The sequence below is a fragment of the Artibeus jamaicensis genome, unplaced genomic scaffold (genome assembly GCF_021234435.1).
Source record: "Artibeus jamaicensis isolate MK-2021 breed Jamaican fruit bat unplaced genomic scaffold, CSHL_Jam_final scaffold_2375, whole genome shotgun sequence".
Lineage (NCBI taxonomy): Eukaryota > Metazoa > Chordata > Mammalia > Chiroptera > Phyllostomidae > Artibeus > Artibeus jamaicensis.
Window position 1 is genome coordinate 141,768 of NW_026522032.1, and position 18,398 is coordinate 160,165.

At 42.8% G+C, this 18,398-nt stretch overlaps 2 protein-coding genes and 1 pseudogene across 3 annotated transcripts in view; 2 read left to right on the top strand and 1 right to left on the bottom strand.

Annotated features, from left to right (window-relative positions):
• The window catches only part of OGT (O-linked N-acetylglucosamine (GlcNAc) transferase), a 52,370-nt gene extending 47,242 nt beyond the window's left edge, over window positions 1-5,128 (bottom strand). Inside the window, exons 1-3 of one of the 2 annotated variants that reach the window (XR_005079784.2) lie at window positions 4,847-5,128; window positions 1,860-2,040; window positions 574-817 (exon numbers count right to left, since the gene is read on the bottom strand). Coding sequence is in view for 1 of the 2 variants with exons in the window: in XM_037126716.2 (XP_036982611.1) it covers window positions 574-817; window positions 1,860-2,040; window positions 4,847-4,883 (462 nt within the window). In the remaining variant the exon portion in view is untranslated. The remainder of the gene's footprint in view (window positions 1-573; window positions 818-1,859; window positions 2,041-4,846) is intronic. The other variant, XM_037126716.2, reaches the window with a different exon arrangement.
• On the top strand, window positions 5,081-8,312 carry LOC119035376 (suppressor of cytokine signaling 6-like; annotated as a pseudogene).
• LOC128625774 (suppressor of cytokine signaling 6-like) lies at window positions 8,311-8,935 on the top strand (the record flags this gene model as incomplete). The annotated part of the gene is given in 2 exon segments (XM_053656651.1): window positions 8,311-8,658; window positions 8,660-8,935. Coding segments are annotated over 2 exon segments (624 nt in total), but the record flags the coding sequence as incomplete, so codon positions are not given.
• Window positions 8,936-18,398: the final 9,463 nt, after the last annotated feature.

Below are 18,398 nucleotides of genomic sequence, written 5' to 3' on the forward strand. Positions count from 1 at the left end.
CTTGTCCCTTGAAAACCAATTACCTGTTGCAAACACCTATTAGTGTTTATCCAAATTTAATCAAAACAGCCCCCAAAACCACGTCATGTGTTCTGTACTTTCACAGGCATTATAAAAACATAGACACATAGCCCTGGCTGGTGTAGCTCAGTGGATTGAGCACAGGCCTGCGAACCAGAGGATCGCGGTTCAATTCCCAGTCAGGGCATATTCCTGGGTTGCAGACCAGTTCCCTGCAGGCCAGTTCCCAGCAGGGGATGCATGAAAGGCAACCATACATTGATGTTTCTCTTCCTCTCTCCTTCCCTTCCCTTCTAAAGATAAATAAAATCTTAAAAAAAAAAACATAGACACAACTTCTTACAATAGGATAATGTTTATGTTTTCGAGTATAACTTGCTAGATCAAAGAAATTTTTAAAAACATGATACAGATCTGATCAAAGAAATTTCACCATTTTAAGTAGACAAACATTTGTAAACTCTTAACTTGATTCCACGTCTGAAGTAGCAAACTATGTTTCTTTATGGGCTTTTGTGAAGGGCAAATAATAACTACTAAAATTGTACTCACAGGATTGTACTGAAGAGCAGAGACGTAAGCTTGTACTGCCCCTTCCATGTCACCTGCTGCGACCAATGCGGCTGCCAAGTTGATATAACCATCGATGAAATCTGGCTTGAGACGCAATGCATGCCGGTAATGCTCAATTGCTTCTTGCAACTGTCCTCTTTCCTTGTACACATTCCCCAAATTCGAATAGGCTTCTGCCAGAAGGGGGTTCTGTTTAATTGCCAGAGTGCTAAAGTGAGCAGATCTGGAAAAGGCGAAAAGTGTTGATGCAGGTGTACGCACGACCCTGTGCTGTTGCTAATTATGTAACAATAACATCATCGTTTAGCCCTGGCTGGTATGGCTGAGTGGATTGAGTGCCGGCCCTCGAACCAAAGGGTTGCCAGTTCAATTCCCAGTCAGGGCACATGCCTGGGTTGCGGGCCAGGTCCCCAGTAGGGGATGCATGAGAGGCAACCACACATGGATGTTTCTTTCCTTCTCTTTCTCCCTCCCTTCCGCTCTCTGAAAAATAAATAAAAATCTTTCTCAAAAATGATCTTTTAACTAGTGCACAGGAAAAATTTTGGAAATGACGTTTTTCAAAAGTGGAGGTAGTGCAGATTTCAAAATGGAATGCTCTTTTTCCTTCTGAGATAAAATTCTTACTAGTCTTATTACTAAACTGCCGCATTGTAAACTATGATCATTAAGATCAAGAAGGAAAATGCTATGAGTCTCACTTTCCATTTGTTGGTAGGACTTAATGACGCACATCTTTAAAATGCCTCAATAAGCGAGGATGACAACTTATTAAAAGGATAAGAACACAGATTGTCCCTTTTGATTAATTCAACTGACTAGCTAAAAGTAGCATAACATAATGACAGTCTTTGCAACTAGACTCACATGTACACCCACCTCCTAGCACGGCACATACACCATTATTTCTGAGTATTCTGTCCCTCAAGATGACACGTCTTACAAAGGTGAGACTGGATGCTCACATGTTGTTTATACTGAGAATATTTATTACCTGAACAGAGTTAAGTAAGCGGCAGACTCAGGTGGAAAAATCTAAAAAAGGTCCCCAGTCATACTGATGACATCACCATCACCACCACCACCACAAAAGGAGGGAGAAAAACTGGCAGCTGGGCACGTCACAAGTGGACAAAACAGCAGATGTGCATTGGTGGCTCGGGTGAAACCCAATGGAAACATTTCAAGTTCAAATATTTAAGTATCATTTTCAAGCTCAGCATCCAGAGGCAGCAATCACCAGAAGGTACCCCCACATCTCCTACCTGTCCAGCCTTCGACACTGGAAGTGTATAGACGAAAGTAATAAAAGCACACCAGTATTGTCTGGCTCTTGTCTCCAGAGCTGCATGCAGTGTCTTTCAGCTGCCTCAAAATCTCCTGCCTGATACTCTCGATGTGCCAACTCAGCTAACCCTTGGAAGGAAAGCATACGTTTCGTTGGTTCTGGAGAGTCATCAAAACATTTGAGGGAAGGAGGGGGGAAAACAAAAAGTTAGAAATGCAAACAAAAAAATGTAAAAACATGGCATATTAAACTTAAAGATGAAAACGCTTGAAACTATGTAAAGCACTAGAGTGTTCTGCACATTATTTATAACCCCCAGTTAACATCAGGTGCAGAATTGGCATTTTTAGAATTGATTCATTAACTTTCCTTCCCAGACTAGATAGAAATACTTGCTTTAAAATAAGATTACATTTTATAACCATAAATACTTTGTATTTACATTATAAATGAAAGGTAACATCTAAAAACTCATTAAACATTACTCCTTATAGTTAACATATAGAAACAAAATATAAGACGTGATTTGCAAGATCACAGATGTGCACTGATGCCAGAATAAACTACGTAGAAACTTAATACTTTGTCCCATGTTTTAGGCTGGTCTTGGGGGGAGGGGCGGGAGCAGTGTACTGGTAACAATCTATCTCTTAGCCTGGGTGAGAACACATGGCACGTTTTTAACTGAAAATTATGCTGACGCTTTTGTATACTTCACAGTTTAATTTGTTTAAATTAAGGGCAACACTGGAAACAAGGTGCTATTTTTAAAGTAGCTGATAAACAAAATAAATTCATCTGTCAAGAGCCAAAATATTTAAAGGGGTCATCAAACATTTCAAATACTCAGGATTATATTGCTTCTCTACCATCTCAAACTTACAATGAAAGCAAATTAGCTAAATCCCACCCATGCTGGTTTAACACCAGCATTTTGCACAGAACTCTGAAACTGACTAAAGCATTAAGACCTTGCAAACAACTCACAACTACAATGGTTTTTTAAAAGAATGTGAAAACACTAAAATATAAAATCATTTGATACAGTGCAACAGAATGAATAATAAATGAAAGCACTTTGCTGTGTCTAAGTTAGTTAACTCAGATACATAAAGATAAGGGGGGCAGGGGAAGAGCAGGTTAACAGAACAACACAGCTAATTGTGAAGTGTAATAGTTTAAACAATGATACATTACTGGAATTTCACTACATGGTTGCAATGGCAAACCATGTACAAAAGTACTTAAAATTCTACCAAGGTCACAGTGACCAGGTCATATTTGAGCCAGGCTCCCCAATCATTACAGCTGGCAAGTGATCTGTATACTCAGGAAAGCAAAGTCAAATTTCCTGAACAGAATACATAGCTGACTACTAGTACACAAGCAGAAAGGCTTGCATCTAAATCTGGGGGAGGTTATCTCTCTAATAGAATCTAGAAAAAATTATGTTTTAGGCAAGTCTCTACAACTTCTTAGCTCCTTATTTTAACACATTGCTTTATCAACTTTTCAGAGCCACTTATCTGTTTCAACACTTGAAATGACAATTCTCTCGAATAGAATAACACACATTAAAAACGGCAAGCTAGTACAAACCTTAAATCCCAAAAAAATCCCTGGGAGGGAGGGGAACACTAATTATTAATCCTATTACCTACAAGCATGGAGAAAATATGACTGAAGAGTCACCTATTACCTCGCAATGTCCAAAAACAATAAATAAAACCCGGGATAGATCCCAACTGAGAATCAACAACAAAAAAGAATCTCATGGGAAACCTTAGAAGTGTAGCCCAAACTGCCCCCCCTCCCGCCCCAAATAGCCTCAATAGGGAAAGGCAGCTGAAGGACACTCCTATAATTTGGTTGTTTTCTTATTTTTAGTACCAAATGCTCTTGACTGAATTGTCTAAAAGGGCAACCGCCTTGCACTTGTGCAGCCAACACTCCAGTTGCTTTACAAACTCTTCAAGCAAGGATGAAAACTTAAAAAAAAAAAATACACGTCCTATGAATAAAGAGATACTGAGCTCAAGAATGGGGATGGAAGACCCAGAGGCGGCGGCGGATGAATACAAGGAGAAAGTAGCACAAAGCAACAACTGGCCCCGCAGGGTGGCCAACGCACCCGCACCCGCACCAGCACCCGCACCAGCACCCGCACCCGCACCAGCACCAGCACCAGGGTGGTTCCTCCCAAAAGGTAGGAAGTGGACCGCTGGACTGGCGACCTCGCAAAGGAAAGGGTGTGGTTCCCCGCGGGAGGGGAGGGAGGGCCGGGTGGGAAATCCAGGCTGGGTGGAATTGGGCGCTGGCAAAAGGAACCCCTGGAAATTTCCAATCTATATTGGGGCTGCTCAACCGAAGGAACACAGTAGCACAGCGCTGCCCGGCAGGGTGCTGCTGGATAACCCGTCGTCTCGGGGCGACTTGTAGCACACCCAGGAGCTTTAGCTCATCCTTTAGTGATGCAAAGTGAGGATATGATTACATCGGAATGGCACCCCCGCCCTAGACTGACAGAGGACCAAATCGGGCTAAGGAGAAAGGGCTGGAGGGGGTGATGAAGAAAGGGATGAAAGAGGGGAAGAGGAGGGGGCGGTGATCTGAATTAGGGGAGAAAACGGTAGCGGAGGAGAGTGAAAGGACAGGGATTCCAACGCAGTCCATTCCGAACATTCTAAGCGTGCGCAGGTGACAGAAGCGTCCCGAGCGAGTGGGAAGCTAGTGCATTTGTGAGACTCAAACAAAGCAAGAAAGGACGCAAAAAGCAAATAAGAGGAAATGTTTGCAGAACAGACAACTGTGCAAAACCCGATCAGATGCCTCTAGACGACGGACAGCTCAGCAATGCCACTGATGTCATGGGGATGGCTGGAGGGAAGGTAGGGGGTGATGCAAGGCAGAGGACGGCCCCAGACCCCAAAGGGGCGTCTGCCAAGGTAAAAGGGACACCGATACCTGTGCTGTCGGCCACGTTGCCCACGGAAGACGCCATCTGGATCTTCTTAAGGGAGAGCAAGAAGGGAGTGACTGAGTCCCGCTGTGCCGCCGCTACTAGCAAGAACGTTTCTAGAGGTAGCAATAAGAGGGCAGCAGCCGTACCAGTATTCTGGCAGGCTTGAGCGGCGGCAGCACTTACAGGGTTCGAACCTTAGGAATTCTGGTTGCCCATCTACCTCTCACGGTCTTGAAATGGCGGCGACGGCTCCTCCGCCGAAACAACACGGGCCGGAACTACTTTCTCTTACAATCAAGTACCAGCGCGGAAGGAGCGCGGCAACCAAGACTACCTACAAAATGACTGTGAACTCTCGGGTAACCTTCCGCGCAGGACCCATTGCGACAAACAGGATTGTGTCCAGGGAGCAATGGAGTAATCCTGTCAACCCGGGTTTGGGGTTAGGGCACTGTCTGGGGTAGGAGTGTCCAAGTTTTTCTGTGTTTTTGTTTGTTTGTTGGCTTTTTAAGAGGCGGACGGTTGAAAAGAAATCGACACACGTGACCAACACATTTTTGCCCAAGTGGTGTAGTCTATTACCTAACCAAGAACGTAGATGTTAACATAAATGCCAAAGGCGTCTACAAAAGTTTAATCAACTTTATTCCTACAAAAACGGATAGTAACAAAGCCGATTGGGTGAATTCTGAACAACTAAATTTAAAATGGTTATATTTCAGAGACTGAACTGTTTGCAACGATTGGGGAAGAAGGTTCCAATTTGAACACGTCTTAATTCTGACTTCAGCCACTGATTTAAGCACTTTGATGAGAAAGAGTGGTCCTTTCACAAAGCCAAATGTACCGAAACGTCTCAGATCTTGACTCTTCAGCCCGAAAAATCGTTTTGCTATTTGGATACTTGTCACAGTATTAGGGCAAACGCTTCCTAAATTCATGAACATGCTGAGAATTTGCACTCCAAAAGGCAGCCATAAAAATGTTAAAGGTACTTAATATTCGTCAAAATCCGTGACTTTCTTCTGAGTTACGACTTCATTTTCATCTAAATGATTTGCAAACCTTCACAATCGGTGATTTCACTTAGCTCAAGGCAGTGCAACAATGATAAATGAATTCACTTGCCGGTCTGCCTAAACCACGCCTCTACGTTCAATCGCAATTGCCTTGCACTTCCTTGAACAAATTAGTTGTTACGATCCTCCTGCGATTTCAAGTCCACTGTCTAGGCATTTTATTTATACCTCATCTCTTGTTCCAGACTGGTTTAAGGTAGCTTGCCACATCATCAAGAAATTCTTATAAAGGACTTTTTATCTCAAAAACCCTTGATCTAGGAAAACAGGTCAGTGACTATTCAAAACGTTTTTATACTACCTAGCCATGTGACCACACTATAAAAAAAAACAAGTCTTTAAGTTTTGCTTTAATTTGTTTGAGATAGTTCATAAACTGTTAATCATGCATATGAGCACAGAGAAAAATGCTAATATTGATGTTTTCCCCATCACATGCACTAACTCTCCTGTTAATTGGGTACTAACCTCTTCTCTTAATTTCCTTTAACTGGTAAAGCATTTCCCACTCCCCTCTCGTAAGTGCCCCATGTGTGGTGAATAAACTCAGCTTTTCTTTTAGAATAGACTTCTCAGATTCCACTGGCAGATGTTTAGGCCATACTGATTAGCGGAGCTAGCTAATTAAGTTAAAAATCTTGTTGTTAAATACTAGGTCCTGTTCCCAGTCAGGCAGACTATTTTGGTTCTCCATGCTCGCGGTCCTTATCCCGAGAGAAGAGTCGAAGAATGTTACGACGCGTATTGCTGCCGCGCAAGCTGGGTGCTGGGGCTCACAGTGGGTTAATAACGAAGAGCCCCCGTTGGAGTCTCAAGAACCACCTCCAGGTCCCATCCAGGAAGAGGACCTGGATCGTTTAGTTAGTAGGAGTTACTTTAGCCAATCAAGTAACATTTGCGTGTATATATGCAAGGCACTGCGGGGGCACAGAAAAATCAAACAGGAGATCTTTGCCCTCTAGGAAGTTGAAGCCCAATTAGGTACAAAAAACCACTAGAACAAAAACCAGACGAATATCATTTAGGTGGTGAAATACGTTAGTGCCTATAAATATCTGGGGCGAGAGGAAGAGTCACGTCAGTCTGGAGGAGGGTGACGAAGAAGGCCTGACCTGAGCATTAAAGGAGACGCTTTTGTGTGTCGCGTTTGACGCTGGTTGTTTATTCCCCCTCCGTTTTACGTGCAGCAAGTCTAAATTCAGAATCATCTGGAATCGTATCAGCCGGTTCTTCAATCCCAGTTCCAAAGTTTGCAACAGTAACACACCAGCAGTGGTGTATTCATTTTCTGTTACTGTGTAACAAATTGCCGCACTTGTAGAGGTTTTAAACAGCTCCCATTCGGCAGAGTCGCGCAGCAGTCGCGCCCTCGCTAGGCAAGTGAGCAAGCGAGCTTGGACAAGCTCTGGCGGCTGTGGCCGCCACCGCCGCCGTTGCCGTTGCCCCCGGCGCCGCCGCCGGCAGTGGCACCGGCGGAACATGGCTGCGAAGGTTAAATGAAACTGGGAAAATACGTGCTTGTACCACCGCAGTCTCTCCGGATGTTTGGGGCTAATATTCCACAGAGATGTGTGCCCCCCGGATTAGGTAACTAGGCTTAACGAGGAAAATGAGTCCTCAAACCTTCCAGAAATCTTTTGAGCCTGAATGAAAGAACAAACGGATTTCATCGTAATGCAACAATCATCATTAGCCAGTGAATTTGGGCAGATCTCGATTCCTTATTTGGTAGCTGTTATGGTAAAGATATGGCCAGCTGTGACATCCACAGTGGAGATGAAAAAGGTGGAAAATAAGATCAAAGAGTGACAGCCTAATGGGTGTATTTAAAAGGCGGCTTTCTGCAGAACAAAAGCAGAAAGGCAAGCGGAGCTGCACCCTCCGGGAGCTCTGCCAGATGGGAATAGCTTTCCTCTCTGGGCACCAATACGCTTTCAAGATGTCAAAGCTCAAAGCTCAATAAGGCCATCACAATCATCACTAGCATCCTACCCCTTGGCCTCTTGACCTACAAATTCTGAGGAGGCGACTATCAGTGCAGGAGGTGAGAGCCAAAGCCTTGCTCAATGCTTCCAAACCAAGTCCAATACAGAATGATGTTCAAAAACATCTTCACCGCCTTCACCTGAAACGGAGTGCCAAGAACCAAGTTCACTGAGGACTTCAGGGTTTCAGAGTGGACACTCACATCTTCACCTCAATGAACACCTGCTGGAGTTCTCGGACTTTGCCTCAAGACTGTGTTTGGCATTCTGGGCAGGCAGAGGAGGCCATGCAGCCTTTGGAAGGATCATCCAGCTATTTCCGGACAGCTGTTCCCATGGAAGTTTCTGCAGTTGCTTCTCAAGTTGCAGAGGACTCTTTCTCCAAAACAATAATCTGGTTGACAGGACCTAGTCGTTTCCCCAGAGATCTTCATGGCTCACTCAGTGGCTTGTTTATTGCCACCACACGTCACATTCCAGAGCCCAAGGGCGAGTCATGATATCCCTCCACACTCTCCATTGCCACCTCCAATGCAGAAGTATAAAATCCAAAGGAACCTCAGTGAGTTCACAAGCAGCACCGATGACCGTGTAGCAAAAAGCATGTGCTACCATTTACATTTTTATCCTGACTCTCCTCCAGGGTTGCAAGAGTTTGACTCAGTGGAAAGTAGCACTCATGAGGTTGTGACAAGCTTTACGGGGAAGCTGGAAAAAAAAATTGCTGAATAAGAACAGTACTGGAACCAACCACATTACATGCTGGGAGGTGGGGAAGTACCTAGTAACTGTACCAGATGGTTTATTTCTTGTTCAGGATAATTCTAATGACCGTTATAATTTAAGCTCAAACTTTCACTCCCATGGTAAAACGCTTTACACTAGAATTCAGCACTCATCTGGTAGCTTCCAGCCCTGGCTGGTGTGGCTCAGCGAACTGAGCACTAGCCTACAAAGCCAGGGTCGCTGGTTTGATTCCCAGTCAGGGCCTGGGTCATGGGCCAGGTCCCCAGTGCGGGGTGTGTGAAAAGCAACCATACACTGATGTTTCCCTCCCTCCCTCCCTCCCTCCCTCCCTTCCCCTCTCTCTAAAAAGAAGTAAATAAAATCTTTTCAAAAATGGTAGGTTCCACTTTTGTGAACAACCAGATGTGGATGGAAAAGTCATTATTGACTTAAATATCTAACCAGGGACTCTGAAAATGGAGCTTTCTGTTATGTAAGGTCTCAGTTGCCTGGTTCTCCAAATTACCAATGAAGTATCACCAGCGTTCAAGCAGGTGCCATTTTTGCAGGACCTGCGTGCTCTCCAACATGACCTTTGCCAAACAATATGAAGTGTCGACAGCAGGATTTGAAAGACTAGGAGGACCCCGAAAAAGAGATCAAATACAGTTTACAAACTTTGATTGCTGTGGCCATCTTCTGCTGCCATAACTGTCTCAGTGTTCCATGAAAAGAATAATTTAGTTACCTGAGAGGTGGTGGAGTGGCAACAAAGTGTCTTCAGTGTCTTCACTGAGGGAAAGTCTTCAGACTTTAGAAGTGTCAATTCTCTTCCATCATATACCAAATAATCACAATGTGAATTTGTATCACATTTTCCTTACCTTCCCCAAGTCCTTTTCTGCCTTTTGCACTGTGATTTTTATGCACTGAGAGCATATTTCATGTGTATTCAACTTAAAGTTGAACAAAACTTTTAAAATAAAAATGACTGTCTTTCAATGGCTTTTTTTCCAAGATAATATTGAAGAAACATACCCAGATAGATGATAAGGTGCAGAATTTACATATACGCTGAAAATGATTTTCTCAAAAATGATTTAAAATCTCGTTACTTTAGATTTAGAATTATGAATTGATGCAATCTTAGGTAATAGGATGCAGATCTGCAACATGTCTTTTTCAATACCCTTTTCTAAATTATTTTTAAAGTTGTGCTGATACATTTGTTGTAAGAAGTTGAATTTTTCTGTTGCCTTCATTTTTATCTAGCCGTTTGTATGCATTTATTTTAAAGATTTATTTATTTATTTTTACAGAGAGGGGAAGGGAGGGAGGAAGACAGGGAAAGCGAGATCACTGTGTGGTTGCCTCTCACGATTCCTGCACTGGGGACCTGGCCCACAACCCAAGCATGTGCCCTGACCAGGAATGGAACCAGCGACCCTTTGGTTTGCAGCCTGGCACTCAGTCCACTGAGCCACATCAGCCAGGGCATGCTTTGTATATATTTTTTTTCTTTTCTTTTTTTTTTTTTGCTTTGTATATTTTTTAAATGACCTTACGTTATAACATCATAAATAAGTGTATACCACTGATTTTGAAATTGTTGCCTTTATGTCATTACACTACAATGCAAATTGGCATAACATATAAAAGCCTATGGAACTGGCACTAGTATTAAATAAATATTACACAATCTTATTCCTATGATAGCAATTTTTGAGTTATCTATACTTTCCTTTGGCAAATGTTTTATCTCAACTTCAACTTAGTCAGCATTTTCTTGGGTAGAATTTGGATTGTACAACTAATTTTCACACATGGATTGGATTCTCCTGTTACAAAGTTTCGAATTGACTTACGTAGAATGAAAACAATGTTTCGCATTGGGTGTTTTTTGTTACTGTAGTAACTAGTAAAATATGCCCTCACCAGATACTCTAGTTGAAAAACTGTGGACATTGCAAAGCATTATGAAAAAATATTAAAACCATATCATATACCTGGCAGTCATGTTGCCTAGGTTATATACCACCATTTAAAAACATTTTTGTTTCTTTATTTTTAATTTAGCTAAGTCTTGAGTAATTTGGACTCACTAATCATTTTACTTCTGATTCAGTAGTAGTCATGGGGGAGGTGGTTTGTCCCTGATATTTTTTACTTATTTTGAAAAGGAGTGAGTGTTTAATTATTGCACAATGTTGTAATACTGTTTCAAAATTTTCCTGCCCAGAAAATGTTTCCAGTTACACAGCTTTATAGGAAAATGTTTCACTCTAAAATGACACATGTAAGTCTAGATGTTTCTTTCTTTGTCACTTAGCTTTCTCTATCCTCATTTAAAGACAAGGTTAAGTCCTAAGTCAAAGTTGTTGGCTTTGTCATTCAAACATCTGTATCCCCACTTCTTCCTCTGTTTTTATTTTTAGGCCAGAATTGAGATACTACCAATAAAAGGTACAAAGCCATAATATGGTACAATGTATTTTGACTTAAAGGGGAAAAGGTAGTTAATTTTGGTAGATCGTTGATTGTACCTCATTGTGGTGATTCCTGTTGCACTTTTTGAAAATCATGTATATTTGTATTTTCTTTAAGATTTTATTTATTTCTTTTCAGAGAGAGGAGAAGGGAGGGAGAAAGAGAGGGAGAGAAACATTGATGTGTGAGAGAAACATCAATCGGCTGCCTCTTGCACACCCCCAACTGGGGATCTAGCCCCCAACCCAGGCATGTGCCCTGACTGGGAATCGAACCATTGACCTTTCAGTTCACAGGCCAGCACTCAATCCACTGACCCACATCAGCCAGGGCCCTCTTTGATTTTCTGATACATTTTTACCCGGTATGATGGCATATGGAGAATACTGTAATAATATAACTTAAGAGTTCACTATAAACTATTTGTGTTAATAATTATGACAGCATTATAAACTCATTATTAAATTAATGTAAGACATTTAGACTACTCTTTTACAAAGCTCCTTATTTTAAAACAATTCAGACTGTATCTTAGGTGAGTGAAAAGTCCTTGTGTATCTATGGTACATGGCAGGTATAGTTAGAGGATCACCATATATTGATGATACTTGTTGAAATGATTTCTCCATGTTTCTAGAAGCATTTGTACGTACTATTTGTGAAAGCACGGTGCTCAGAGGTCTTCGGATTGTCTGAACCCCATTTTATCATGTGTACATAGCTTGTTCCTCACATTTTCCTCACGTACATACCATGTGCGTAAGATCTATCTATTTCACATCATGGGATCATTCTGAACTTCATCTAAATGTCTAAAATATTTATTTTGTGTTGTTTTGGAGGGTGAATGTTATATTGTTCTATTCAGAAAGGCAATTTTTGATCTGCCTTGGTATATCCATAATAGAAAATACTTTAAAGAAATATACCCTGTTATAAGACAATCTGAAATGGTCAGGTTCTGATAGTGTATTGATAAAAATAAAAGCCTTTGTCAAGAAATTAAATTTGTAAACAAAAACAGGGCATTGCAATATGTTTTGCTTTTATATATAGAGAGCCATTTGGCGTGGGTAGCAAATATAATGTGAAAGGTTAACCTTATATGATAAACAGTTTAGTTGAAAATGGAAGGGGAAAGAGAACTTCATCCTCTAGTTTGATCTAAGTACATTTTGATTATATTTTTGGATTCTATAGACAATTTTGTTAAATAATCTAATAAGGAACAATTTTCAGTTCCATAAGTAACTTCCGTAAGTTTCTAAAATAAAGGGTCAGTACACTGGCAATCATAAATTTAGTTTCTTTTAATGTTTTTTTTTAATGCTGTAAAGGTTTTTTGTTAACATCCTTTTTATTAATCAACCATGACATGGTAAATGTGTAGTTGCTATTTTTGCAACGTGTTATAAACACTACATCTAGAGATGATGAAAATTCTTTTAATTTTTTTTCCTTTTATTCATTAATGAGAGAGAGACAGAGAGGCAGAGACTGATCTTCTGTTTGATTTGATTGTTTGATGTTTGATGCTTGTCTGTGCCCTGACCTGGGATCTAACCTTTAACTTTAGCACATGAGGACAACACTCTAACCAACTGAACTACCCAGCCCGGGTCAAGATGATGAAAAATTCCTATAGAATTTTGTAGTAAGTATACATGTTGGGTTAAGCATATCTCATAGTCACGTGAAAGTGTCATGAAATTAATCCTTGCAATTCAGACTGCTGCACTTCATACTTTTTCTGTATGTTTCAACTAAAGTACTTGAAACAACCATTTGTACTGAGAACCCCACAGAATGAATCATCCCAAGTGCACTGAATCTAATGTTGTTTGAATTATAAACAAATAATAGTAACTTTTTGCACATTTCTGGAAATAAATTCTGCAATGATTTATGTATCTGCTTCTGGATAGTGTGTCAATAAAAATTTCAGTAAAACACACACACACACACACACTATGTATTTATTTTCTCACAGTTTCCATGGATTAGAAATCCAAGCACAGGTTAACTTGGGCCCTCTGCTCAAGGTGTCACGGGCTAAAATGTAGGTGTCTGCTAGGCTACAAATTCATCTGAGGCTTACAGACCTCTTCCAAACTCGTGTGGTTGTAGCAGGATTTACCTCCTTGTGGTTGCAGGACTTAGGTTCCTATAGCCTTCGTGGCAGTCACCTGGAGGCTGCTCTCAGCTCTCAGAGGCAACCCACATTCCTCAGCCTCGGCTTCAAAGTCAACCATGGAGATTCTCCCTCGGGGGCCAAACTCTCATACTTTGAATATCACCAGAAAGAGCCCAGTCTCTCCCGATTTTGTAAAAAAAAAAAAACGTGATTAAAAACCACACACAGAAAATTCACCACCATCTTAACTATTTGAAGTGTACAGCTTAGGACTGTTAAGTATGTTCGCATGGTTGTGCAACAGATCTCCAGAACTTTATATCTTGCAAAACTGAAACTCTATTCATTACACAACATCTCCCCATTTCCCCCTCCCCCAGCCCCTGGTAACCACCATTCTACTTTCTGTTTCTGTGAACTTGATGACTTTAGATACCTCCCATCAATGAAATCATACAGAATTTGTCCTTGCGTAACCAAAGAGCCAAATCCCTTTTTTAAAAAATTAAATACTTCTTTTTAGAGAGGGGAAAGGAAGGAGAGAAACACTAGTTAGATGCTTCTTGCATGTGCCCCAACCGGAGACCTGGCCGGCACCCCAGGCGTGTTTGCCCTGAACCAGAAATCCAACGGGTGACCTTTTGTTTTGCAAGACAACACCCACCCCACTGAGCCCTGAGGTCTGGGCACCAAAGCCCTTTTAAGAGTTCACCTGATTCGGTCAGCTCACTTAGGATACTTTCCATTTCTTAAAAGCTAATTGATTACACGTGCACAATCCCTTCACGGCAACATCTAGATTCGTTTTTGACTAAGTGGGAGAAGGTGTGTGTTCACGGGGTGGAGAGAGTTGCCTCTCACAAATGGTGCAGTCACCCTTAAAAAGGAGGGAGAGTGCTACACGGGGCCTGTCAGTTTCACAGTGCTGAGTTCAACTTTCACATACCTTATTAGCCCTTGCAACCAAAATAGCTCTAGGATTCGTCCACTGCCTCCACTCCCAGTCCCACTCCCCTGGTCCTGGCCTGGGCAATTGCGACAGCCGTCTGACTGGCCTCTAGTCCTACCTGACTCTGATTTTCCACACATCACGTCAGAAAGTCTAAAATGCAAATCAGAACAGAATTAAGTCAGTTCTGAGGACTCTAATAAAAGTCCCCAGGGCCTATGTATCATGTGTCTGCTCCACCTGCTAATGCAGCCTCATTCCTGTACTCACACTCGTGCTGGTTTCAGTTTTCTGGAAAGATCAGCCTTTTTCACCTGTCCGAACACACCTTTCCCAATCTTGTCTCTCCATCTAGAACGGCCATCCTCTCTGTCCCAGTCTGCTTAGAAAATTCTTTTTTTTAAAGATGTTATTCATTTCTAGGTGGGGAGGGAGGGAGAAAGAGAAAGAGGGAAACATCAATGTGCAGTTGCCTCTCACGTGCCCCTCACTGGGGACCTGGCCTGCAACCCGGGCATGTGCCCTGACCAGGAATCGAACCTGTGACCCCTTGTTTCGCAGGCCGGCACTCAATCCACTGAGCCACACCAGCCAGGGCTAGAAAATTCTTGCCTACCCGTCACTCTCCCCTCCTTAAGTAAAGATCCTGGTACCCAGTCTGTGATCTCCCTGCGTATCATCACTCCTGGCGCTCATACTGGAGGATCTCATTGTCCATGGAGATGACACAACAGAGTCACCCACTGCGGCCACCCACGCCCAAACTACCACACCTTGAACTTTAGTGTGGCCCAGAATTGCTCACCTCAAACATTTATCCCTCCAGTATTCTATTGTGAATGCAATTTTCTGTCCTACCTGCTCCCTCAGGCCCCCGCCCGCCTGATTCTTTTTTATCTCATGGAGACTCCTTTGGTTCGTTGAGCCCTCAGTTTTCTCCCAGTCTGCCAGCCCCTCCTGGCCTCCCTTCCTTTCCTTCCCCACCTTTCCTAACCCCGTGCTTGATCACCCGAACTTCTTGCTCACCAGCATACAAACCTCTCACCTCAGGTCGGTCCTACACACCACCCTTCTCCCCTGTTCCACCTGGGAGTTCGCACCTGCTAGAGAAAACCCACAAAACCATACAAATTAGCGCCACAGTAAACCCATGCTCTTCGGCCTCAGCAGAACGTCTTCTTCAACATCACATTCACATCCATCCTTCTGTCCATTCCACTTTCCTGTTCAATGTCCACCACCCGCCTGTGCCCTACGTGCCACTGTTTTCAATTTCTTTCAGAACCCAGCTCCATCCACTATCCCTTCTCTCTCTGATTTCAATCTGTCGTGCTCTTCCCTCAGCCTCACACATGCCCAGGTCTCTCCCATTTAAAACAAAAACAAAAACCCTCTCTTGATCCTAAGTCTCCATCTGGTGCCAGTTTCTCTCCTATCTCCTCAGCTTACCCTTCATCAGAGTAGTACTGCACATCCACTGTCTCCACTTCCTCAAATTCATTCATGCCTCAACCTACTGAAGCAAAGTTTCTATGGGATGTCTTTTGGCAGAAGTCACCATTGGCCTCCAAAGCCAACAGCTACTTTTCAGTCTTGTTACTGATTTCTCCGTGCGTTTGATATGGCTGATAATCACCGCCCCCCCCCAAAAAAAAATGTTCTCATTCCTAGATTTCCATCACATCAAATGAATTCCATTTCCTGGTTATTCTGTACTTGTCTGGCCATAAGTGTTCTGTCCTTTTTCACTCTCTTCCCCTTTTCAGCATTTAAATGTTCACGTTCCCCAATGTTTTATCAAGAACGGCGAAGAACCAGAGACATTACGCCACATATACAGTTATGGACTTTATATATATGAATACTAAAGAACCACAAAGCACCTGGATCAGAGACAAGAGCGTTTTTTTAATTAATACAACCAGATGAACAATCACAGTCACACTGCCATGTCAGCCCCCAGACACAGAACCACAGATGACAGGAAGAAAACTGATGGGAACTCTCCACGTGAGTGGCAGGTTCCCACCCATCAAAGAGGGATGAGGAACTGTGGATTTTCTCCACTTGCGCGTGGGGGAGAGACAGCCAACCTGCTCCCTTCTGAAAGGCAAGGGGCAAAGTGAGGGAAAGCCCTTTGCTCCGAGGGACAGAGTGAAAAGGATCTTGTTTCTCATACTAACCTTTGTAATGTTAACCTGTCTTTCCAAGGGCCAGATAAGCTGTGTCTCCCACTTTTACAGCCCAGACCGATGTCTCCAAGGTCTGAGCTTCACCCCCTTGTAGTAAGCATTAATACCTATGAAGATAGCACGTTGCAGTCTTTCTGGCTCCTGGGGAACTTCGCTTGGAAACATAGTCCTGGCTGTAACCATTTGGATCTCCTGGGGAGATAAGTTTTATTATCCATTTGGATCAGAGCAGTTACCCAGACAAATGGCTACAGGCAGCATACTTGTGGTAAGTGAAATGTGAAATGCATGGAGGGGAAGTGAAAGCAAACATTCTCTGTCTCTTTTTGTTAATTATTTTATTGTTGTTCAATTACAGGCGTCTGCATTTCCCCCTGCCACCCACTACTCCCCCCACCTCAGCCAAACCATTCTCTGTCTTTATACCTTACACATTCTTGTGTCTCAGATGGCTAGGGCTTTTAAAAGGCCACGGAGAAAGCCCGCCAAGTTTTATTTCCCATGCCAGGCCCGTCTCTTTTGTCTTCTCAAACCAGGTACAAGCTCTCCCTGGACCACCCCACCAGCTCTTGTTGTTTTAAATGCTATCTGTATGCTAAGCATTTCAAACATCCTGCTACCTCCTAGATAAGCTGTATCTCAAAGTTCTATAGGCACCTCACACTCCACGTGTTTACAATGGATCTCTCCATCCCCGCCCCTAAACTCTTGTATTCTCTACACTTGTAGATAGCAGCACCATCTGTCTCGTACTTAACAGTTGTCCTCTTTATTTGAACGACCTTTCTATGGATGGGAAAGTTTTTACATTATGAGCTCGGCCTCCGTCCTGGAAGAATCAGGCCTATTTGCCAGCCGCCCTTGAACCCAGGACACAGTCAGGGTAGACTTAGGCTCCTTTCATCGGAAACACCTGCATGAGACTCAGATTCAGAACTGAGCAAGAATGGAGAAACCAGCCCTACTCAGAGCTTCCATTTCTTTGCTATCAGGGAATTTCCAGTGTTTTCAAGGTTGACTTCTTGCAGCAGCGGCAGCAGCAGTTTCCTGTTGTGCTCTGGATGGGGGCACTTTGTATCTTCTGGCTACTTCTGCTACAGTTTGGGGCATTGTTCCTGGAAGCCTAGCCTCCAACCTCATTCTCCAGCCCTCCCAACAACTGTCACAGTTCCTCAATATCCTTTTTTTTTAAAAAATGCCTTTTCAGTTCAGCCAACTAGAGTCAGCCTCCATTGCTCTCAACTAGCATCTCTGATAAACACACATCCCATCACACAAAACAAGAGCCCGCAGTGACCCTTGACCCTCCCTCACCACCAACATCCAATCAATCCTCCAGTCTTGTTCATTTGATCTCCTAAGTCTTTTTTGATTCTGACCCTTCCACTTTATCCCAATTACCACATCCCTGCTTCAAGTTCTGATGATTTCTCAACTGGACTACTGCCACAGCCTCCTAATTAGTCTCCCTGCCTCCAGTCTTGTCCCTTTCCAATGCTAGCCTCCACACTGTTAATACAGGGAATTAAAACATACGCCTGACAGTGTTGTTCACTTGCTTTAAACCTCATTACATGCCACTTCCTTTGTTGAAAATGTTTGCTATTACAACATGGAACCACTGATACTCTCTACACACCCGTGTGTGCATGCACACACACTTCTACCTCTTGGATCCACGCCTTTGCTTGTGCTGTTCCCTCTGACGAAAATGACTTTCCTTCCCCCTCTTGACTTGGCCACTTCCTGTATACTTTTTTCAAACACCCACCGGCTGTGATGGATGACTCTCGTTTTTGTCACTTTATTTCCATAACACCTTAGAGTATTATAGAAATACTACTAGTATTATGGAAACCCACTGCATTCTCCATAAGGCACTGTAATTGCCTGTCTAGATTGTGAGCCCTCTGAGGGGGGCAAATGAAATCTGAGTTTATATGTATAAAAAAATCTCCTCCGTGCCTACCATAATACCTGGCATTAAGTATGCACACAGTAA